This window comes from Loxodonta africana, chromosome 6, assembly GCF_030014295.1.
Source record: "Loxodonta africana isolate mLoxAfr1 chromosome 6, mLoxAfr1.hap2, whole genome shotgun sequence".
NCBI classification, from domain to species: Eukaryota; Metazoa; Chordata; class Mammalia; order Proboscidea; family Elephantidae; genus Loxodonta; species Loxodonta africana.
Genome location: NC_087347.1, coordinates 96,047,374 through 96,067,395, shown reverse-complemented (window position 1 = coordinate 96,067,395; position 20,022 = coordinate 96,047,374). Strand labels below are relative to the sequence as shown.

Here is a 20,022-nt window from a genome sequence, read left to right as displayed (position 1 = left end):
TAGTTATGTGGAAGTACATGTGTATTTAAACTAGATAAATTGCACAAGTAAATGGTCACGTAATTGTAGGGAAGGGGGAGATGTCTCCTCAGAGTAACCATACCTCTGCCTTTCCCCCTCCCAGCTCCTGGCTTCTCCTGGCCCACCCACACCAAATGAAGAGGAGGTGCTAACCTGGTTGAAGTTCCACAACAGTCATTATGCTATAGCAACTAGTGAGGTGGGATGTTCAAGTTCAGCACCTAGGCTACAAGCACTGTCTTTGACTTTGTTTCTGTTCCCTACAGACTACCTGGTGGCAGGTAGAGGTCTTCAATCTGGCTTCAGTGGGAAGTGGCCCAAATCACATTCTCTATTCTAGCTTTACTAAAGCTCTGTGTAAGGGGATACTGGGCTCTTATGAAGCTGATCAATATTTTGTTTCCCTTGTGCTTTGATTCCTAGCAAACATCTTCATAAACGCCTTGGGGAATGAAGAGCTTGGCAAAACAAGATTGGGGCATTCCTAGATCTTTGACTGTGCTATCATCTAACATTATCAAAACCCTAACTCAATCTCTAACTCAAATGGAAACACTGGTGGCATAGCGGTTAGGTGCTATGGCTGCTAACCAAAAGGTTGGCAGCTCGAATCCACCAGGTGCTCCTTGGAAACTCTATAGGGGCAGGTCTACTCTGTCCTATAGTGTCGCTATGAGTAGGAATTGACACAACAGGTTACAGGTTTTAACTCAATCTCAATTCCCACTCATGTTAATTATAATTTTGAATCAGCCAATAACTTCCCACATGAATGTAAGTGAAGAGTTACTAATGGCAGAGATTGTACAAAATCAGCAGATTTTTTTCCCCCATTGCCTTTGGTTTTGAAAGTTATTCAGAAAAGCACACTCAGTAGACAAAGTTATCAATCAGTCATTGCCTTGATCTTTGTCTACATCATATCCAGCTTCAATTCCCTTCTAGAAATAATTAAATATTTATGACCCAAACTTTCAAAGATTGGTGGTTCTGGAATACTGCAAATATTTTCTGAATGTACCATACATTCCTAAACAATTAAGAAAGAAAGATCACTTACATCACTCTGTAGGTCATAGGCCTTCCTTGCCTGAATAACATCATTTTGGTCAGGGTGACATATCCATTGGTGCAGGTAATTACGGTAATCAATGTCACTGACAAGGCTTTGCCCCTCCTTGGCAGCCAAGATGGATACCATATCAGCAGGTATATTGATTTTGGCCTTTGTTTTGTGATAGTCCACTTTGTATAGTCTGTCATTTTGAATCTCGCCTGCATGCTCAAACCAAACCAGTTTAGGATCATCTCTCATTGTGGGAACACCAACGTAATGGCCCCTTTGCTTTACATGCTCGGCTTTGTATTTCAGCTGGTGGGAAGAAAAACAGAGATTCCATCAGCTTTGACAAAAACACAAGGCAAAAGGGGGCTTGACCCTCTGCTAAGGAACATCAGCAAATTCAGGCCCCCAGTGTTTTGTGTGACTCCCCCTGAGAACAAATAACAAAAAGTGTTGATAGCAATAAATATGAAAAAAAAAATCATTTTATAAATAGGAAAAACATATACTTGTTTTCTAATTCTGACAATATTTTTATTGTAGGACTAGAGATTTCAAGAAGGCCAGAGAATGTGGGAAAAACTAAAGACTCAAGCAGTAGCTTTTAAAGAAGCCAAGAAAAAGAAGAAGAAAACCCAAAGCCCATGGGGAAAGGGTCAAAAGGGGAGCAGGTACGCCAATTAGCACCAAGTGCAGCCCAGTGTGCCAAGCTGAAAAGGACCTATTAGGCTGTAGGCAAAGCTGAAATCCCTAACAAGCAAGGCCCAACTTTTGCAAAATACCCAGATGTCAGGGTGAATTACCTCACTCTGAACATCACCAGAGTGGTGGGCATGAACAAACGGCACGGCATCGGGAGGCAAAATATAACCTGTGGCTTTTTGCTTCTCCCAGCTTTCCTTGTACAGGTACTGAAAGACAGAGAACAGCAACCAAAGGTTACAATGGGGAGTCAGACTGGAAGGATAAGCCATTTGCATAAATCTCAGAAATACAGTTATCTGTGGCTTTCCATCCCCACACAAAGTACCAGGCATCCAGGTAAATGCATACCTGGTCTAGTATCCGGGCCGCCTCCTGGGCAGTGTGCAGGAGGGGGGTTTCTGTGAGGGTGTACTTGGATTTGTTGTCATTCCAATATTTCCGGTATTTAATCTAAAATTGATAAAAGGTAAGTTACTTAATGTTAAGAAAACATCATGTCATCCAAGCAGTTGCTAGCATAAATGATTTCAGATGATTAAAATCTGTATCTTAGGCAGTGATGGCATGCTGAGTTTAAGTAGGTAGGAAAGTTATGAAAAGGATAGCTGTATGGTTGCACAATTTTAGAATGACAGCTAAGTACTTACATCATTTAGAATCTCACCACTGTGTTTTGCTGTCACATAATCAACTCTGTCATCCACAGGGGTAAAGTTGAGAGTTTCTATTTTTGTGCGATATTTTTTCTGTGGGGAAGAAAAATATCTTTTAGACGAAGTTGTAGTCCCTGGTCCTGTGTGAGCTGAGAAAGATGTGCTAAATTGAAGGGTCCTTTAATAGACCTTTACTTGTCTCTCAGTTTATCGTACTGTGGTGGCTTACATCTTATTGTGATGCTGTAAACTATACCACTGATATTTCAAATATCCATGGTGGACAGGTTTCAGGGAGCTTTCAGGCTAAGACAGGCTAGGAAGAAAGGCCTGGCAATTGGTTTCCAAAAATTAGCCAATGAACTCTATGGATCACAACAGAACACTGTCCAACTTGCTTGCTTAGGACACGTCATCCAAAAAAACCAAGCCTATTGCTATAGGACAGAGCAGAACTGGTCCATAGGGTTTCCAAGGAGCAGCTGGTGACTTCAAACGGCTGACCTTTTGGTTAGCAGTTGAGCTCTTAACCACTGTGCTACCAGGGCTCCAGAACCCATGATCAGGAGGAATCAATTGCTAGAGGAGGATATCATGTTTGGTGAAGCAGAGTGGAAAGGCCGGTGGGGGAGACTCTCAGTGAGATGGATTGGCACAACAGCCTCAACAATGGACTCAAACATGCTGGCAGTTGTGAGGACGACCCAGGACTAGGAAACGTTTCATCCTATTGTGCATAATGAAGTTGGAGTCAACTCAAAAGCAGCTATCTATCTCTACTAGAAGCATAGAGTGCCATATTTGAATGGCATCTTCATGGCAACTAGGCTTTCTTTTTGGCATTTTATTTTTAAACAAATGGATTGGCTTCTACGGCTCCCACAGATTTTAAAGTTGCAAGTTTGCTTAGCTTCCAAAGTCATGTATCATTATGAGTATCGCTTTACTCATTTTGAACTGGACAAACTTCTCTCAAGCATAATGTTATTGTTGACAAAATAATTTTGTCATTTATACACTTCCAAGTATAAATGAAGGAGCTCTAATGGGGTAGTGGTAAAGTGCTCAACTGCTAACTGAAGGTCAGTAGTTCAAACGCGCCAGCTGCTCTGTGGGAGAAAGATGTGGCAGTCTGCTTCCACAGAGATTTACAGCTTTGGAAATCCTACCGGGTAGTTCTACTCTCTCCTATAGGGTAGCTATGAGTTGGAATAAACTCTGTGGCAATGGGTTTGTTTATTTGTTTTTTGATTTTAAGCATAAATGAATGCTCTGGATATTATGTTATGGATTTGGTGCCATAATGTGATAGGGAAGTACATGGTTATTTTGGAAAAACATATGCCTGGCCTAAATTACAGCAGTTAAAACTATTAAAATTGCTAATGTGGGATGACTGCATTTTGCCTTCTGTATTTTTGGCTCAGCCTTTTAGGAGGTATAGTGAATGGCAGGGTAACATCTTGGAATACCTCACTGAAGATATCCGCAGCATGTTTGGCGTGATTGACAGAAACGGAATCATTTGGCAACCACCCAATCCCGCGTAACCATTCCAAATCAGCCTTGTAAACAGCCTGTGAAAACAAGACCAGGATAAGAATTTGGTAACCCTGGTCACATGGTCTTATTTATCGTATCCATTGGTCTGGTGGATGAATACAATTTAAATACTATATAATTCCAGGATGACATACTCAAGCAGCCAGGAGGGTAACAAATGAATTAAGTAGGAGGTCAGGTAGGGTAGCAAACTGGAGAATATATTTTCTACTTAAAAAGGGATAGCCCCCACTCAGTTCTAGTTTCTTATTGCCAAGAGGTAATTCAGGTCCAGAGCTACTTCCTCTGATACTTAAGAGAAATGAGAAATCTGGATTTGTATACAAAATTTCTGATTTAAAAATCTTGGCAACTTATTCAAAATATTTAAGCAACATTTCAACTTAAAGAGCAAACTTGTGGTTACATTCTGTCCATGGCTGACAATATTTGATTTCTGATATAAACCTTGTTTGCTACCTAAACGCTATAGAAATAATATTTTTACTTTGTTTTTATTTAACCTGATACAGTTAAGAACTATATGCACACTTCCATTTCTTTCTTGATACAAAGGCTAGATCCTCCATGGCTTTAGTGATTTTGATACCATACAATAAGTTCTACCTAATATCAAAATCTTGGCCGTATAAAGACCTGACATGATAATACAAGGTTTTAATATTATACACTTTCTGGGAATTTATGGCCAAATGTCAGAAGCACTCATCATAAAATGTAGTCCACTCACATCGCTTTGCAGTTCATAGGCTTTCTTGGCCTGAATCACGTCGTTCTGGTCAGGCAGGCATATCCACTGGTGTAGGTAATTACGGTAATCGATGTTGCTAACCAGAGTCTGACATTTTTTAGACTGTGAGATGGAAAGCATATCTGCAGGGCTTTGGAACTTGGTCTTCCATTTGGCCCAATGCAGCCGGTACTCTCTTTCATTCTGAATCTTGCCAGCTATGAGGGCCCAGCGGATCTTGTTGTCATCCCTGGCTGTGCGGGTACCCACATAGTGGCCCTTCTGCTTCTCGTGGTCAATCTTGTATTTATACTGCATATGGAAAAACAAAGCAAGTGGGTCACAGCATGTGCTCTTGATGTATCCAGACCATTGGCTTAAAAACTGAGAAGTTAAAAAAATGTCACACTTACATCACTGGCAATCTCCCGGGAGGCCTTGGCAGCCTGAATAGGGATGGCATCTAGCCGTACATCACAGCTCATCTTCATCTGATCCCAACCGTCTCGGTAAAGTTTCTGAAGAGGAGAAAAAATTAGATAGCATTCCAGGTTCAAATTTACCAAGAACTTCAAGAACTCAAGTAGAATTAATTGTTACGAAGCCCTAGAACTTAAGATCAGCTAAAGAAAAGAGAACAGGTGGAAGAATGGTTCTATGCACCATTATATGGGGATATGTGTGTGTGACGGTATCTGGAGGTCGAAGATCTGAGCTTGACAAGACTTCTTTCTTTTTTTATTTTAATCACAGCCTTGCTGTAGCTGTTCATGGTTTATGAAATAAACCATGCAAACGGTGTAGCTGCTTCTTGTGTTGTTAACATCAGTAGCATTGGGAGACGTTCAGACATTCATGGGTTGCTATTGAATTCCTTTCATTCAATAATTCGATTTCTTTAATTCAATTCCATTTTGTGATCTTCAGAATGATAAAATTTTTACCTCTGTGTTTTTTTTTCCAATACAGTTTTTTAGGTCTTCTTCTAGCTAAACCACAACTGGATGTAATAGTTTTTTCATATAGTGCTGTTTTGTTCTTACATAGAAGTGAACTAAGGCTGTGAAAGTCTTACAGATTATTTAAATATACATTCATATTTAAATGAATACATTCTATATCAACAATGGCAGAAAGACTCAGAAAAAACTGTAATTGAAATGTATAATTCAGATATCATACCAAGAAATATGGGAGCTTCTATAGAGCAGAAAGCGGAGGTGATTCCAGTCATTGACAGTTTCATAGCCTTTGCAGATCTGAGAAGCGAGTGCTCAGATAAATTTTGTTCTTAAAATCGTGGACAAGTTTTGTAAGAATTTTCATTTAAGTTTTTGTATGAATATTGGGTGGGCCTATTTTAACAATTGACTTGTTTTTTTATACAAAAGAAAAAGCATTTGCCACAACAAAATATATTATATTAGTAAATATTTAATTCAAACTTGTCATTCTGTAACCTTTTGTTTTTATTTTACTTTATTACATATATTATCATACTATTTTTCTTATTAATAAATTTTTGTCTGTTTATGTCATTCAAATATATACTTTCTTTGCACACACACACAAAATATATTTATGGCCCTGAACCCTGACTTTTCACCTACTGACTTTGAGAATTTGGGCAAATTTCTTAACCCTTTTAAATCTCAACTTTACCACCTGATGAAAGCACAATTTCTTACTTATGCAGTTAGCGTGAAGATTAAATAAGTCTATTTACTGCAAATTTGCTTTGTTATCTATAAAATCACATGGAAATAATCTGCCAAGTAATGTTTTTTAAAGTGATGGGAGCAGTTTTGAACACTATTTTATCAGGTTTATAGGAATGGCTGTATCACGTGTAGAGAAAATGTCTTTACATTTTGCTTAGTATCAAATGGGATGTTTGATTTCTTCCAAAGTGCAAGCCATTCTTGTTACTACCTAAAACTAATACACTTTACTTTTGGCATAGTTTCAAATATGAATCTTGCTTACATCATGACATTAATGGTAAGGTTCTGGGGTTTCCAGATGAGATATTTATCATGCAAAAGAGAGCACACGAGACTTTGCAGAATTTTCCTGACAAAGGTGCCTGTGGAGAGACCTGAAGCCCAGGCGGCGGTGAAGAGCTGACTGCCTCTCAATCTAGTGACTTGACAACAACAGTGCACTGCACCATAATATTGCTTGTGGACCAAAACAAAACTTCTGGGCCCTAAAATTTTATTTTCTTCCCAAACATTGGAAAAAATTAGCCCCCAAGTGGGTCATTACAATAGAGTTGATGGAGCAGTTTGGCATACAGTCTTGGCTTGGCAGCCTCCTTCTCTCACAGAGATTTATTGGTCTTCTGCAAGGGCTCAAAGTTCTAAACTACAGTGAATTGCACTAAGGTTGTACCTTTCTTCTAAGGTCATACTTATTTTACACACAAGAAATCTCTGCAATCCATGAAAGTGATACCTTTCTTCAACTTAGTTTTGCAGTCCGCCATGTTAGTGACTGCTCTTACTGCATCTAACAGCTTTATAATTGATTCCCTTGCTTTTTCCGGGCATATATTATTTCTTCTGCAAATAATGATAATTTTGCCTCTTTCTTTCCAATATTTATCTCTTATTCTTACTTTTATGTAAATTTTCAACAAATGCTAAAAAATAGCAATATTAGAGGGCACCCTTGTTTTATTCCTGATTTTAATGAAAAGCTTACTTATTGAGGATGAGGCTAGCCTTTGATTCAATACTGGTTTTTAAAGTCATGTCAAGAAATATATTCATTTATTCCTATTTTACTAAGATTTTATTTTAAAAAACAAGAAAGGGTATTGAGTTTTGTTCATATGCCTTTTCAAATCTAATAAAATAAGCATATGGTTTATTCATTTTTTTCTTTTTTCCTATTATATTATTTGATTTTTGAATATGGAACCCTCTTGGCATTCCTGGATGAATCCCACTTATTTGTATCATATCATTTTAATGTATTTATTAGATATAGTTATGTAACATATTTAATTTGATATGTCAATACATTATTTAAGATTTTCCCCATTATTATGGGCCTATGATTTCCATTTCTGGAATTATCTTGGACAAGTTTTGATAGTTGGATGACTTTCCTTCTTTATGCTCTATAGTATTTTATTTGTTCTTTCATATTCTAAAAGAATTCTGTGAAATCATCTGGGTGAGCCCAGCATTTAAGAGGAGGGGGAAAATTCTTTAATAACCATCTCAATTTTTTGTTTTGTGTTTTCAATTTTTTCTGGGGTCAATTTTTGTGGTTTATGATTTCTTAGATAATATCTCATACATTCAGATTTTAAAATTAAATTTGTACAGGAATTTGCAAAAGAATTTTCATAATTATCTTGAGTTCTTGTGAATCTGTGGTTACTTCTCCTTTCTTGTTTGAGTGTCTCTTCATTCTCCTTTCATCCCCTTTGTCCTTATTCCCTTCTCCCTTTGGTCTTGTTAACACTGGCTCACCAGGAACTGGCCTTGCCTGGTGACTCAGAGCCAGGCATCTGCTCTCTCCTTACTCCTGGTCAAGGGCTGATGGCAAGGAGCTTTCCCCAACCCCAGCACTGGCTATGGAGAGTTTCATGCTGATTCTGTAGCTCCAGCTGGATGACTTTCCAAACAAAGAAAGGAGTCCATTGTCATACTTACTTTGCTCACATTAAGAGCATTTGCTCTTGCTAGATTAATTTCTGGAGTATCTGGCATTATATGGATGGAAGTTTTATCCTTGTCCCAAACTTCTCTGTACTTTGGCTATGGAAAGAACCAATAATAACAACAAAATTACTTCACATTTGTAATTTTGCCAGTTCCAGTACATAAATTTCAACTTTTTTGATTCAAAATATTTTCATATTAAGGCAAATACTTCAAGTCTTTTCAGAAAAGTTACTCAAAATTGATATAAAATCTCTATTAACACCTTTTAATTATACTTTGAGTTTTTATTTAAAATTAATAAGCAATAATAAAACAACCCTGTCCACATTACATATAAAAATTTTTATCATTAATATTATTATCATGAAATTTTTTAATGATAATAATAATATTATATTTGGTTAATTTATTCATCATTTACTTATAGTACTAATTTTATCTTAATATAGAGAAAAATGACATACAATACTAATATTTTCAGAATTTGATTTAGCGAGGACAACTTCAGGAGTGTCAACGATACTTGTGTACTTAAATTTCACCACAGGTGTCCGATAGACACTGTCTCGTAGGATCTCCTGGGCATTCTTGACTCTCAATACTTCAGGAGACCCTTGGGGCATCCATCCAATGCCACGCAACCACTCCAAGTCAGCCTTGTAGATGGCCTGGGAAAGAAAATAAAGTTATATAGAAGTAGCTTTTAATATTTGATCTTCCACAAACGATAATAAAAACAGGGCACTGGCCTGACAAACATAATTTGTCATATGCACAGCAGTATTTTGTTTTGTTTTCTCTGGTACGGGTTCTATGATGGAGTGCTTGCAGGCATTTGAATGATGTGGAAGCAGCTCTGTTTGAGGGATCATACAAGATCTTTGAATAATAGTTGGTAATCATCATGCTAATCAAGGGGGACTTTTTAAGTAACACTAATGAGCTCTCAGTGAGTTCTCCACACAGCAGTCAGAATCTTTTCAAAATTCGATTCTGATGTCCCAACATGCCCCCTACCCTTTGACTTTCCATTGGTCTCAGGATAAAGATCAAAATCCTTAACATGGACTAGAAGGTGATGGACGATCTAACACCAGTCCTAACCTATTTTTTCACTCTTATCTCATCCATGCTTCCCTTTGCCTTGTGTGTTCTGACCGTGCTGACCTTCTTGGTGGCCGGTTTGTGGTTTGCATGCAGCACTTTTTGTATATGCTGGTCATGCTGCATGAAATGCACCCAGTGTCCTCCTCATGGAGTCAACCTCTGCTGTCTTTCATATTCTAGCTAAGCCATCACTTCCTCAGAGAAGTTTTCCTTCACTTGTCTTTTCATAGCACCATGGATCACCCAGTCATCACATTTTTTTACTGACACCCTCTAATTAACATCTATTTCTTTGCTATTAATATGCATTCCCTAAGATATGGAGCTTAGGAAGTCTTCTTTTTTTCACATTGTATCTTTAGTGCTTAGCACAATGCCTGATGCATGGTGTGTTTAATAAGTATCTTTAAAGAATATTTTAAAAGGATAATTAAGAATTCAATCACTTGTCCTGCAATTTTGACCTCAACTGAGTTTTCTTTTCCCAAGGCAGCACCTTCCTTTGAATCAGATTTACATTTTATTGGTTATCTAAAACTCTTCCCCAGATATAAGCAAGGGGTTAAACAAATAAATTTGCTTTATGATAAATAGCAGTTACTAATTTTATAAAAAAGGAGCCCTGGCAGTCAACAGTTGAGCACTCAGCTGCTAACTGAAAGGTTGGCAGTTGAAACTTACCCAGCAGCTCTGAGGGAAAAAGACCTATCTGCTCCAGTAAAGATTACAGCCTAGAAAACCTTATGGGGCAGTTCTATTCTGTCTTACGGGATCACTATGAGTTGAAATTGATTCAACGGCACCTAACAACAACAATTCTATAAAAAGCCTTCATTTTGCTCAGAAATGGGATTTTAAAATCTAGTTGATATGATGCAAAATGATATGAGGCTAGAATAGTAGTAAGAGGAGTGAAAATTTTGGAGAATTTCTGCCTTAAAAAGAACATTATATGTTCTAGTGTTGAAAATATAATGGATATGCAAAATCAGAAGAAGGAATTCTCAAAGAAGATTAGATACAGATTCTCAAGATTCCCTTCTTCGTTCTTTAAGAAATGGATTGATGTGCATATCTTAATGTACAAACGTGGTTCAGGTTAATGAAGGAATGCATTTCTCTAGAAATTGGCCTAAATTCAGCACTTGGCAATTCTTTTCAAGTGATGGGCATCCTGTCCCGTAAAACAACTCATTCGTCACAAGAGAGTATCTCTTGAAGTTTAAAAGAACCAAGTTCAGATAAAGAAAGGATGACATCCATTCTACACAAGAAATAAATAACCTTATGGAATCCATCATTTCCAGAAGAGAGAATGGGAAGAAACTGTGAATTAATCTAAAAGAGCCTTAGAGAAATTAATAAAACACCATGTCGTGAAGACTTACTAAAGGAAACTAATGAGCTTTGGAGCCTACCTTTGAAATTAGTTTCAAGGAAGACAGCCCTGTTCTTCTTCAATACATAGTTGAAAAGCCATGGAAATTCTTATGTTTAATGAACTACAAACACTATACACTATGGTAAATCTATAGAAAAATTCTGGTATCTTTAAATATGAAAATGAAAATTTTCTGAATAAACTCACCAGGAAAGTAGGCAGCTAATAAATTTGTAAAATACTAAAGTGAAGTACTTATGTAGGGAGAGTTGGGTTTTCCAAAGCATTGGAAGAAATCATCAGGTAAAGCTAGGGAACGCTTTCTTCATGGGGAATAGATGTCCACCTCAGGCCCTCATTTGGTCTCACCACACAACCTCACACTTACATCACTCTGCAGGTCATAGGCTTTCCTAGCTTGGATCACATCATTCTGGTCCGGAAAGCAAGACCAATGGTGGAAGTAATGGCGATAGTCCACATTGCTTGCTAATGCCTGGCCTTCTTTGGCAGCTTCGATGGACACCATGTCCACGGGGATGGAGATCTTGGCCTTGTGGTCATTGTAGGCCTTTTTGTACAGCCTGTCATTCTGCATTTTCAAGACATTTGCTGCCCAAACCAGCTTAGGATCTTCCTTGGCATTGCGACATCCAATATAATGGCCTTTCTGTTTCTCATAAGCAGTTTTGTACAGGTACTGGTAGATGTGAACAGAAGAAAGAAGAGTAGTTTTTCCCAAACTCAATTTTTCTAGAGACCTTGCTCAGAATAATTCCATCTCCCTTGATTATCTTTTTTTTTTTTTTGACACTGTTTTTCTTTAAATCCATACTATAAGTTTTATACTTCTTGATACATTGGCTTGTCTTTTATGTCTATTTACACAAAAACCACAAAAACATTGTGATAACCTTTAAGTCAAGAACTGTGCTTTTGGATTATCCTCCCAATAAAGCCTTGTTCAGTGTTCCCCAAACTTCAGATATTGTTCTGCCACCTTCACACTTTTTACTATAAACAAGTACCACCTCTACCTCCTATTTTACTTTGAATCAACTTGATTCCTTGTGTAAATAAATTTATTTTTAAAGTGGAAGTTTATTTTAAAATTTTATTTAAAAGTTTCTAACACTATCTAAATGGAAAAACATCAGTATTTTTCTAGCACACATTAAAAAACCATACAACTATTTTTAACAACTTTGTCTATGTTCACATAAAACGATCACAGGAACCACCAGCAGTACACATGCCACACTTTGAGGAACAACAGAATTCTCTGTGCCTCCTATTAGATCTCCACGACTGTTTGTAAATTAACTGGTATTGAAAAGGTATTGGAAACAAAAGCAAAATCTGTGCTTAAACATAAGAAGAGCAAAACCAAGTACAGATGCAAGAGGGTCCTCAAATTGTTCTATAAGGTTTTTCAAGGATTTGGGGTTTTAAAACAACACACTAATAACAATGGCCTGCATTTTATTTAAATTCAATTCCTGCTGAATTAAATTAGAAATTAATACGTTATCAACCCCTGAGTGTCTACTAGAGCTCTGGTAGTACAGTAGTTAAGAGCTATGGCTGCTAACCAAAAGACTGGCAGTTCAAATCCACCAGCCACTCCTTGGAAACTCTATGGGGTTGTTTCTACTCTGTCCAGAATCGACTCAACAGCAACCTTTGGATTTGGTTTCTGGATGTGTCTACTAGTTAGTGTTTGTTAAGGCTGGGTAAAAGGGAGATCTTACATCACTGGCAATATCCCTGGACGCCCTGGCATGCTTGATTCCAATAGCATCTGCTCGCAGGTCATAGCCGGTCATCTTGACATCTTCCCAAGCTTGCTGATAACGTTTCTGAAATGGAGGTTGCAATGCCACAGTCAATCTGAAGAGGGAGCTACTAAGTAAGCATTACTGATGTGTTCAAGGAGAGACATTAACACTGAAAATTAATCTCCCTTACGATTTATAAAATAGGCTGAACTCGAGCTCCGGTAAATTTTTAACAACAGCGAGTAAAGCTCTCTCCTAATAATTTTTTAAGAGGGATATTTAAGAGCCAATAAATCATGTGAAAATCAGAATATATATATATATAGTTTGGCCTTTAAAAGGCAAAAGTAATGATGATCCAGTCAAAAGGAGAATTAAGTATTACTATAGATGCATCCATAAGTTTTTGTGTTGTATTTTTGGTGAAATTGCTGCATTTTTCCTTCCAACAAAGAGAGAGACACAAATCTTTATATTATAAATAGACACACAGGTGCACATGCACAGCAATGTAACATTAGCTTGAAGATTAGAAATAAAAGGAATGGTAGGGAAATGCATTTTGCCATACTCTCTTTGGAATATCTCGATAAAGGTTTGGTTAGGCAGATGGCATTTTGTAAAGCAAGCTAGGTGTAGTGTCTTACGTTGCTGATTTGTAATGCATTGATCTTGGACTGCAGCATCAGCGGGGTGTCAGCTGGCACATTCACGTTAGCCTTCTCTCTGTCCCAAGCATCACGATACAATGGCTGGTAAAAAAAAATGAAAAAAAAAAAGAGGGATGGTTGGTTAGTAAATGATTCAATTACCGCATAGAATAAAATTACAGGTAAAATTAAAAGTTCTCTTTGGATGTCCTCAGATATAAATATAGATCACATCTTGTCTTCATCTGTCTTTTTATTTAAAAGGTGCCAATAGTGGCCTCAATAAAAAGGATACATGGATATGTGATACAACATAGATTTAAAATGAGTCAGAAATATGGTAGCAAAAATATTCTTTTCCATTTATCCACACTTAATCATCTGGCAGGTTTAAGTCCACATAGCAGGTATCACAGGTAACATGATAACTCACATTGTTAATCAGGACCTGGCTGTCTTGGCCCAAATGATTTCCATAACACTCAATACTGGGGTTGCCCCTAGACTTCTCAACCTATTTTATGATTGAATAACAATAAAGAGGTGGAAATTTTGTGATTATGGTATTAATTGGTGGGCCAGTATCATAGTCAGGATTCCAAAATGTGAGCAAAGTGTGTATCAGAGTCTGCAGAGCATGAAAATGTCCACTGCATTTATACTGACCAAAGGGTTTTCAAAGCAAGTAAAACGTGGAGACTGCTAACTGACTGTCTATATGGACGTTCTCTGGATACACACAGGTGCAACGCTGGTATTAGCAGTTTAAAGTTCACATTAGAGTTCTTCTTGATAGAGACTTCTTCAGTTTATCTGAACATGTCACCCTCTCGGCTCACCTGACTGATCTGTACGGAATTGATCTTCGCAAGGACTACGTCAGGGGTATCTACGATGCTGGTGAATTTGAGGGCCTCAGGCCTTGTACGATACAACCTTTCATTCACGAGATTCTGAGCATTCTTCACTCTCATCACGTCCACAGAACCCTCTGGCAACCATCCAATACCCTTCAGCCATTCCAGGTCTGATTTGTACACGTTCTGTGTGAAGAAGAACAGATAGTAGGGAACAGTCAAATTTGTCCACAAGAGCTTGAGGCTAGTGAACCACTCACTACCTCCATTTACATCAGCTGGGTAGCTAGTCACATGAAACTCAAGAATCAACAGTAAATGTTAATATTTGGGCATTACATCTCTGACACACATCTCCGAGAGATGGTCACAGGCTCCTAAAGGAATTGCAGCAGGGCTTACAAGCAGTACTTGGAATGACAGCAATAGAACACAATTTTGTTTTCACGTTAGGGTGATCTTTGCTCACCGCTTGAATTCTGCTTTTTACATACCACTGGGAATATAATAATTTAGGGGAAAAAGATCTTTAGATGTATATATAATGAGGAAAAAAACATATCTTTTCCTACATGTGTCAGATAAACTTTGAAATCCAACATTTCTTTATGCTTACATCTATTTCTGAAATTTAGATATCTGATCATGCAACAACTGGGACTGAATTTTTCTACATAATTACAATACAACAAGAGACTGATTTTTATCTTGACGAATCAGGGCTTGCTACCATAAGAAGGAATCATTTATAAGATAGAAGCTGTTTGAAAAAAATTCTACTACCATGAATCGTACAGAATGTGTTAGGTTGTATTAAGATTACCAGGAGTCCCTGGGTGGTATGAATGGTTAAGCAACTGACTACTAGCTGAAAGTTTAGTGGTTTGAACCCAGTCAGAGGCACCTCTGAATGCAGGCCTGGTGATCTGCTTCTAAAAGGTCTCTGGCTAAATAACCCTATGAAGCAATTCTACTCTGCATTCATGGGGTTGCCATGAGTCGGAATCCACTCGGTGGTGACAAACATTATCATTTACATTACATCCCTAGGGAATGGGCCGTGGTTAAACACACAGATACACATCCACCCCCCAGTCTCGTGATGATATACGTACATCGCTCTGCAGTTCATAGGCTTTCTTCGCCTGGATCACATCATTCTGATCTGGCAGACACATCCATTGGTGTAGGTAATTGCGATAATCAATGTCGCTAACCAGGACCTGGCATTTCTTGGCTTGAACAATGGACATCATGTCCAACGGTGTATTGTGAATTCCTTTAGACTTCTCATAAGCTTTCTTGTATTCTCTGTCACTCTGAATTTTGGCAGCATGTATAGACCATACCAACTTGGGGTCATCTTGTAGAGTGCGGAAACCCACGTGGTGGCCCAGTTGCTTACGGTAACCTTCTTTGTATTTGTACTAAAATTGTGAAAAATCAGATAAAAAACACACAAAAATAATTTATAAAGAGGACTTCTCTTTAAATGTTTTCAGAACATTTTCCTAGCTTTGCTGGAAATTAGCTCAACATTGGTGATCACGTTTCAGGGTATGAATCAAACCAGGAGGGACAGAATGTGAACAGGAGTGATTAAAAAAGTAATAACTAACATTTATTGAGCAATCACTATGTACTAGATGCTATTATGAGTGCTTCAAATGTATTAGGTTGATCCATATGATATTGCTGAGATTTTGGGGTCAAAAGTGGTTGAATAATGGTAATTATAATCTCGTTTAATACTCACGACATTTCTACACAGGGCCAGATTACCCAATAAGCAAGGCAGGCAGGGGCCCAACTGCGTCTTTCCGCAAATCTGCAGTGCATAATTTTACCTGTCTCTCACCACATCAAAGATGTGGTGAAACCTATGTGAAATTGCTCACCACAGATTAGCAAGTAAATAAAATTAAACCCGTGTGTACCTTATTCAATGCAAGCTGGTGCATACCATGCTTACTGGTTAATCCATTCCTATTTCTATAGGGTAGGTACTATTATTGGCATGTGTTTTGGACGAGAAAAATAAGAGACAGTGAAGACAACCTTTGTCCCTCAGGTTGCCTGGCAGGTAAGTTGTGAAACATTATGTCAGACAATCCCCCAAGAGTACCAAAGGTACTTTAGGTAGGGAGAAGTCAAATGTGTGGTTTTGGAGACAGACAAGAAAGATGCATGTTTCACGGATGCAAAGCAAGGTTGTTGATGTGAATCAGAAGATGACAACAAAAGGCCTATGGACAACAGTTGCCATCTGATGAGTGTTTTAGGATTAAAGGAGGATGGCTTCTTTCCTATGTTTGTAAAAGGTGCCCATTGTGACCTCAGTAAAAAAAAAAAAAAACATAGGAAAACATAGGTAAGATTGAGACAGAGAGAAAAAGAAACTGGGGATAAATGGGAATAAGACAAATACTGTAGATCAGTTATGGTTTTTGAGATAAAAATGAGAAATCATAAGAAGAAAACAGCTGGCTGCATGAGATTAAAAAAAAAAAATGAGAGAGAGAGAAGAATGCAGAGAAAGAAACCAAAGGTGGCTAAAAGATTTGGAGCTTGGGGCTTGGTAGAATAACTTTTTAAATTGTTAGTAAGTTTTTAAGTTAGTGTTAAACGGACTTTAAAAGCTTACTCAGGATATTATACATAACCCTCTAGTATAGCATGCTGTATATAAAACGGAATCTAAGTTTTAGGTCTCTCATGAAACTATCATTATGACTTGTATTTATGAAGCATGTTAGAAACATTTTGAGGATAAAATGACATTTTTTATTGGTTTCTGAGTAGTTCCCAAGAATTTCATATAACCCCAACCCAGTGCCGCTGAGTCGATTCCGACTCATAGCGACCCTATAGGACGGAGTAGAACTGCCCCCATAGAGTTTCCAAGGAGCACCTGGCAGATTCGATTTGCTAACCCTTTGGTTAGCAGCCGTAGCACTTAACCACTCTGCCACCAGGGTTTCCAAATTTCATACAGATGCTCGCTTCATATTTTATTTCTACTTAGAAATAACTTAGAAATATCTCCCCTATGCTGCCCTAATGTTTATCTACCCATTTCAATAAATTTAAATATAGTAAGTCTTCCAGACAAGACAAACCTTAATTGCATTGATTAAAAACAACTTGTTGAAAAACGCTCGCCTTATTTGTTTTATGGAGGAGAAAAACCAGAGAAACTAGAAGAACTGTACCTCACTGGCAATTTCTCTTGAGGCTTTTGCATGTGTGATTTCAATGGCATCTGCTCGTATATCATAGCCTTTCTGCTTGGCCTCATCCCAGTCTTTTTGGTAGAGTTTCTATTGAGGGAAAACACAAGTTTGTTTACAAGAATTAAAAATAATTGAATGTACTCAAAGTGTTTGTAATATAAACCATAAGCCTTGATGTAAATAAAGCAATATGATTAAAAACAAAAATCCATTTCTGAGTTCTTTTTTGGTTGGTTGGTTGTTTACTTTGTGGAGCTCAGGGTACTTCTAATTAAAACTTTAGAGCTAACATCTAAATCAATTAATGTTTGAATATTTTCATTCATCGTAATATTGTATGCATCTGAAATATCCCACTACATAGTACATGGAAACCAAGAATCAATTGTGATGCTAGAGAGCTTTTCACCCGTAAATATACCATAAACCCAAAAAAACCCACTGCTGTCAAGTCGATTCCGACTCATAGCGACCCTATGGGGCAGAGTAGAACTGCCCCATAGAGTTTCCAAGGAGTGCCTGGCGGATTCAAACTGCTGACCTTTTGGTTAGCAACTGTAGCTCTCAACCACTACGCCACCAGGATACCCACAGACACAATTTTTGCCTTAATTTTGCTCTAATTTTTCAGAGATCTCTGCTAAAGGGATGTGACGCAGACAGAACATATATTTTGCCCTTTGGATGAAATTAAAACTTGGTTTTTGGTGATTCTTATGGTCTTGAAATGTCAAGCAAGAAAGTCCTGGATCAATCAAAAGATTTAAAGGACAATAGAGACTGTTGCATCTTTTTCATTATTCTCAATTAAAATATAATGAAACTGAGATACAGGACATAGGATAAAGTTTAAAAAGGGGACATACATAGCATTCAGGTGTTCCACCTCCTACAGTCTAGGCACTCTGCTTTGTATCTAAAGTTAAAAAAGAGAAATTTCTGTCCATATTGCATTGGGAATGGCAGCTGAAGAGAAATGTCTAGCACCTAAATCCATAAGTATTTTTAAACTATATAATCTGTCCATTATTATACACTCCATAAACCAACAGGTATTGTCCCAGAAAGGCATTTACACTTCATGTCTATGCTCCTTACTTTGCTGATATGCAAGGCATTGATCTGGGCCTGCAGCATAGTAGGCGTGTCAGAAGGGATGTTAATGTTGGCCTTATCTTTATTCCAGGCTTCGTGATACAGCTTCTGTTGAGAGAAGGGAGATATTATTTTAATACAGTGATAGAGAATGGATAGCTGAAACGTTAAGTCTTAAAAACAAAACAAAACAAAAAAAACCCAGATTGTTGTCCTTAAGTCGATTCCGACTCATAGCGAGTAGAACTGTCCCATTGGGTTTCCAAGGAGTACCTGGTGGCTTTGAACTGCTGGCCTTTTGGTAAGCAGCCACAGCTCTTAACCACTATGCCACCAGAATTTCCCATTAAGCCTTACCAACTATTTAATCTGGAAAAAAAATTTTATATGCGTTATACTAATTTAATATATAGACTTTGGCATAATAATATATAAAAAATATATATATAGACTGTAGCATAATGCTACATCGACTGGATGGCAACTAACAACAGGACTTAAATAAATATTTGTTTCCCTGAATTAAAACAAAGTGACATTTTTCATCTTAGTGTTTCAAAGTGTGTGTGTGGTAGGGGAAAATTCGATTTCTACTTTGCGTGTGTCTTCACTAAGTTAGTCAAGAGATTCTTAGAGTTAGTGCTATCACTATAGCTCCTTAAAGAGGAACAGTCTAGGTACTTGCTAGGCCTGGGTGGCATCATCTGAAAACAGAGTCCAGCCAAAGGAAAGCTTGGTAGTTAGGTAGTTCTTACCCCGCTCATTTGCAGAGAATTGGCTTTAGCCAGGACAACTTCTGGGGTGTCAACAACGGAAGTGAATTTCAAGGCTTCTGGTCGCGTTCTATAGAGTCTTTCATTCACCAGGTCCTGAGCATTCTTCACTCTGTTTATTTCTACCGAGCCTTCTGGCATCCAGCCAATGCCACGCAGCCACTCCAGGTCTGCTTTATACACACTCTACAAAGGGATAGGCCATAAAATTCATTCAAATGTTAGACATACCACCCCTGGATCAAAAAAATTAAGTACATGAGGTTGAGGGACTTATAAACACAGGAGATAGTGGTCCCCCCCAAAAATAAGACCTGAGATTTTACATGATATTGGGGTTTTTAATTTGATGACTGAAGCTATTTGTAAAATCATCATTATTCATACTATCCATGAGTAATGACAAAATGATAATAATATTGAATTCCATGACAACTGATATTTTAAAATATTACATAATTGAAAGACTAAAAAAGAAAAACTTTGTTGAATCTCATTCCATTTTAATTCTGCAATTATTAATTAAGGGAAATTCCATTTAGTGTTTTGGATCTAGTACAACAGTGGCAGTAATTTTTTAAAATATCAGGTGGTTTATGTTTGTCTGAAACATATTTTTCCTTTCCAGAAATTACAAATAACATGAAGAAAATAGTCTGGAATCTAGGTCGGAAATAAAAGACATGCCTGAAGCAGGGCTTTTCATCTTTTTGCCTTCTATGACATAACTCCC

The 20,022-nt window shown here is 37.6% G+C and overlaps 1 protein-coding gene across 29 annotated transcripts in view; it reads right to left on the bottom strand.

Moving 5' to 3' along the window:
* The window catches only part of NEB (nebulin), a 216,183-nt gene that overhangs the window by 86,806 nt on the left and 109,355 nt on the right, over positions 1-20,022 (bottom strand). For all 29 annotated transcript variants that reach the window (XR_010322314.1, XR_010322315.1, XM_064287138.1 and 26 more), the window contains 17 exons: positions 19,272-19,475; positions 18,520-18,624; positions 17,401-17,508; positions 15,304-15,615; positions 14,171-14,374; positions 13,329-13,433; positions 12,655-12,762; positions 11,292-11,603; positions 8,880-9,083; positions 8,404-8,508; positions 5,149-5,253; positions 4,736-5,047; positions 3,915-4,019; positions 2,437-2,535; positions 2,138-2,239; positions 1,888-1,995; positions 1,082-1,393 (listed from right to left, as the gene is read on the bottom strand). Coding sequence is in view for 27 of the 29 variants with exons in the window: in XM_064287138.1 (XP_064143208.1) it covers positions 1,082-1,393; positions 1,888-1,995; positions 2,138-2,239; positions 2,437-2,535; positions 3,915-4,019; positions 4,736-5,047; positions 5,149-5,253; positions 8,404-8,508; positions 8,880-9,083; positions 11,292-11,603; positions 12,655-12,762; positions 13,329-13,433; positions 14,171-14,374; positions 15,304-15,615; positions 17,401-17,508; positions 18,520-18,624; positions 19,272-19,475 (2,910 nt within the window). In the remaining 2 variants the exon portion in view is untranslated. The remainder of the gene's footprint in view (positions 1-1,081; positions 1,394-1,887; positions 1,996-2,137; positions 2,240-2,436; positions 2,536-3,914; positions 4,020-4,735; positions 5,048-5,148; positions 5,254-8,403; positions 8,509-8,879; positions 9,084-11,291; positions 11,604-12,654; positions 12,763-13,328; positions 13,434-14,170; positions 14,375-15,303; positions 15,616-17,400; positions 17,509-18,519; positions 18,625-19,271; positions 19,476-20,022) is intronic.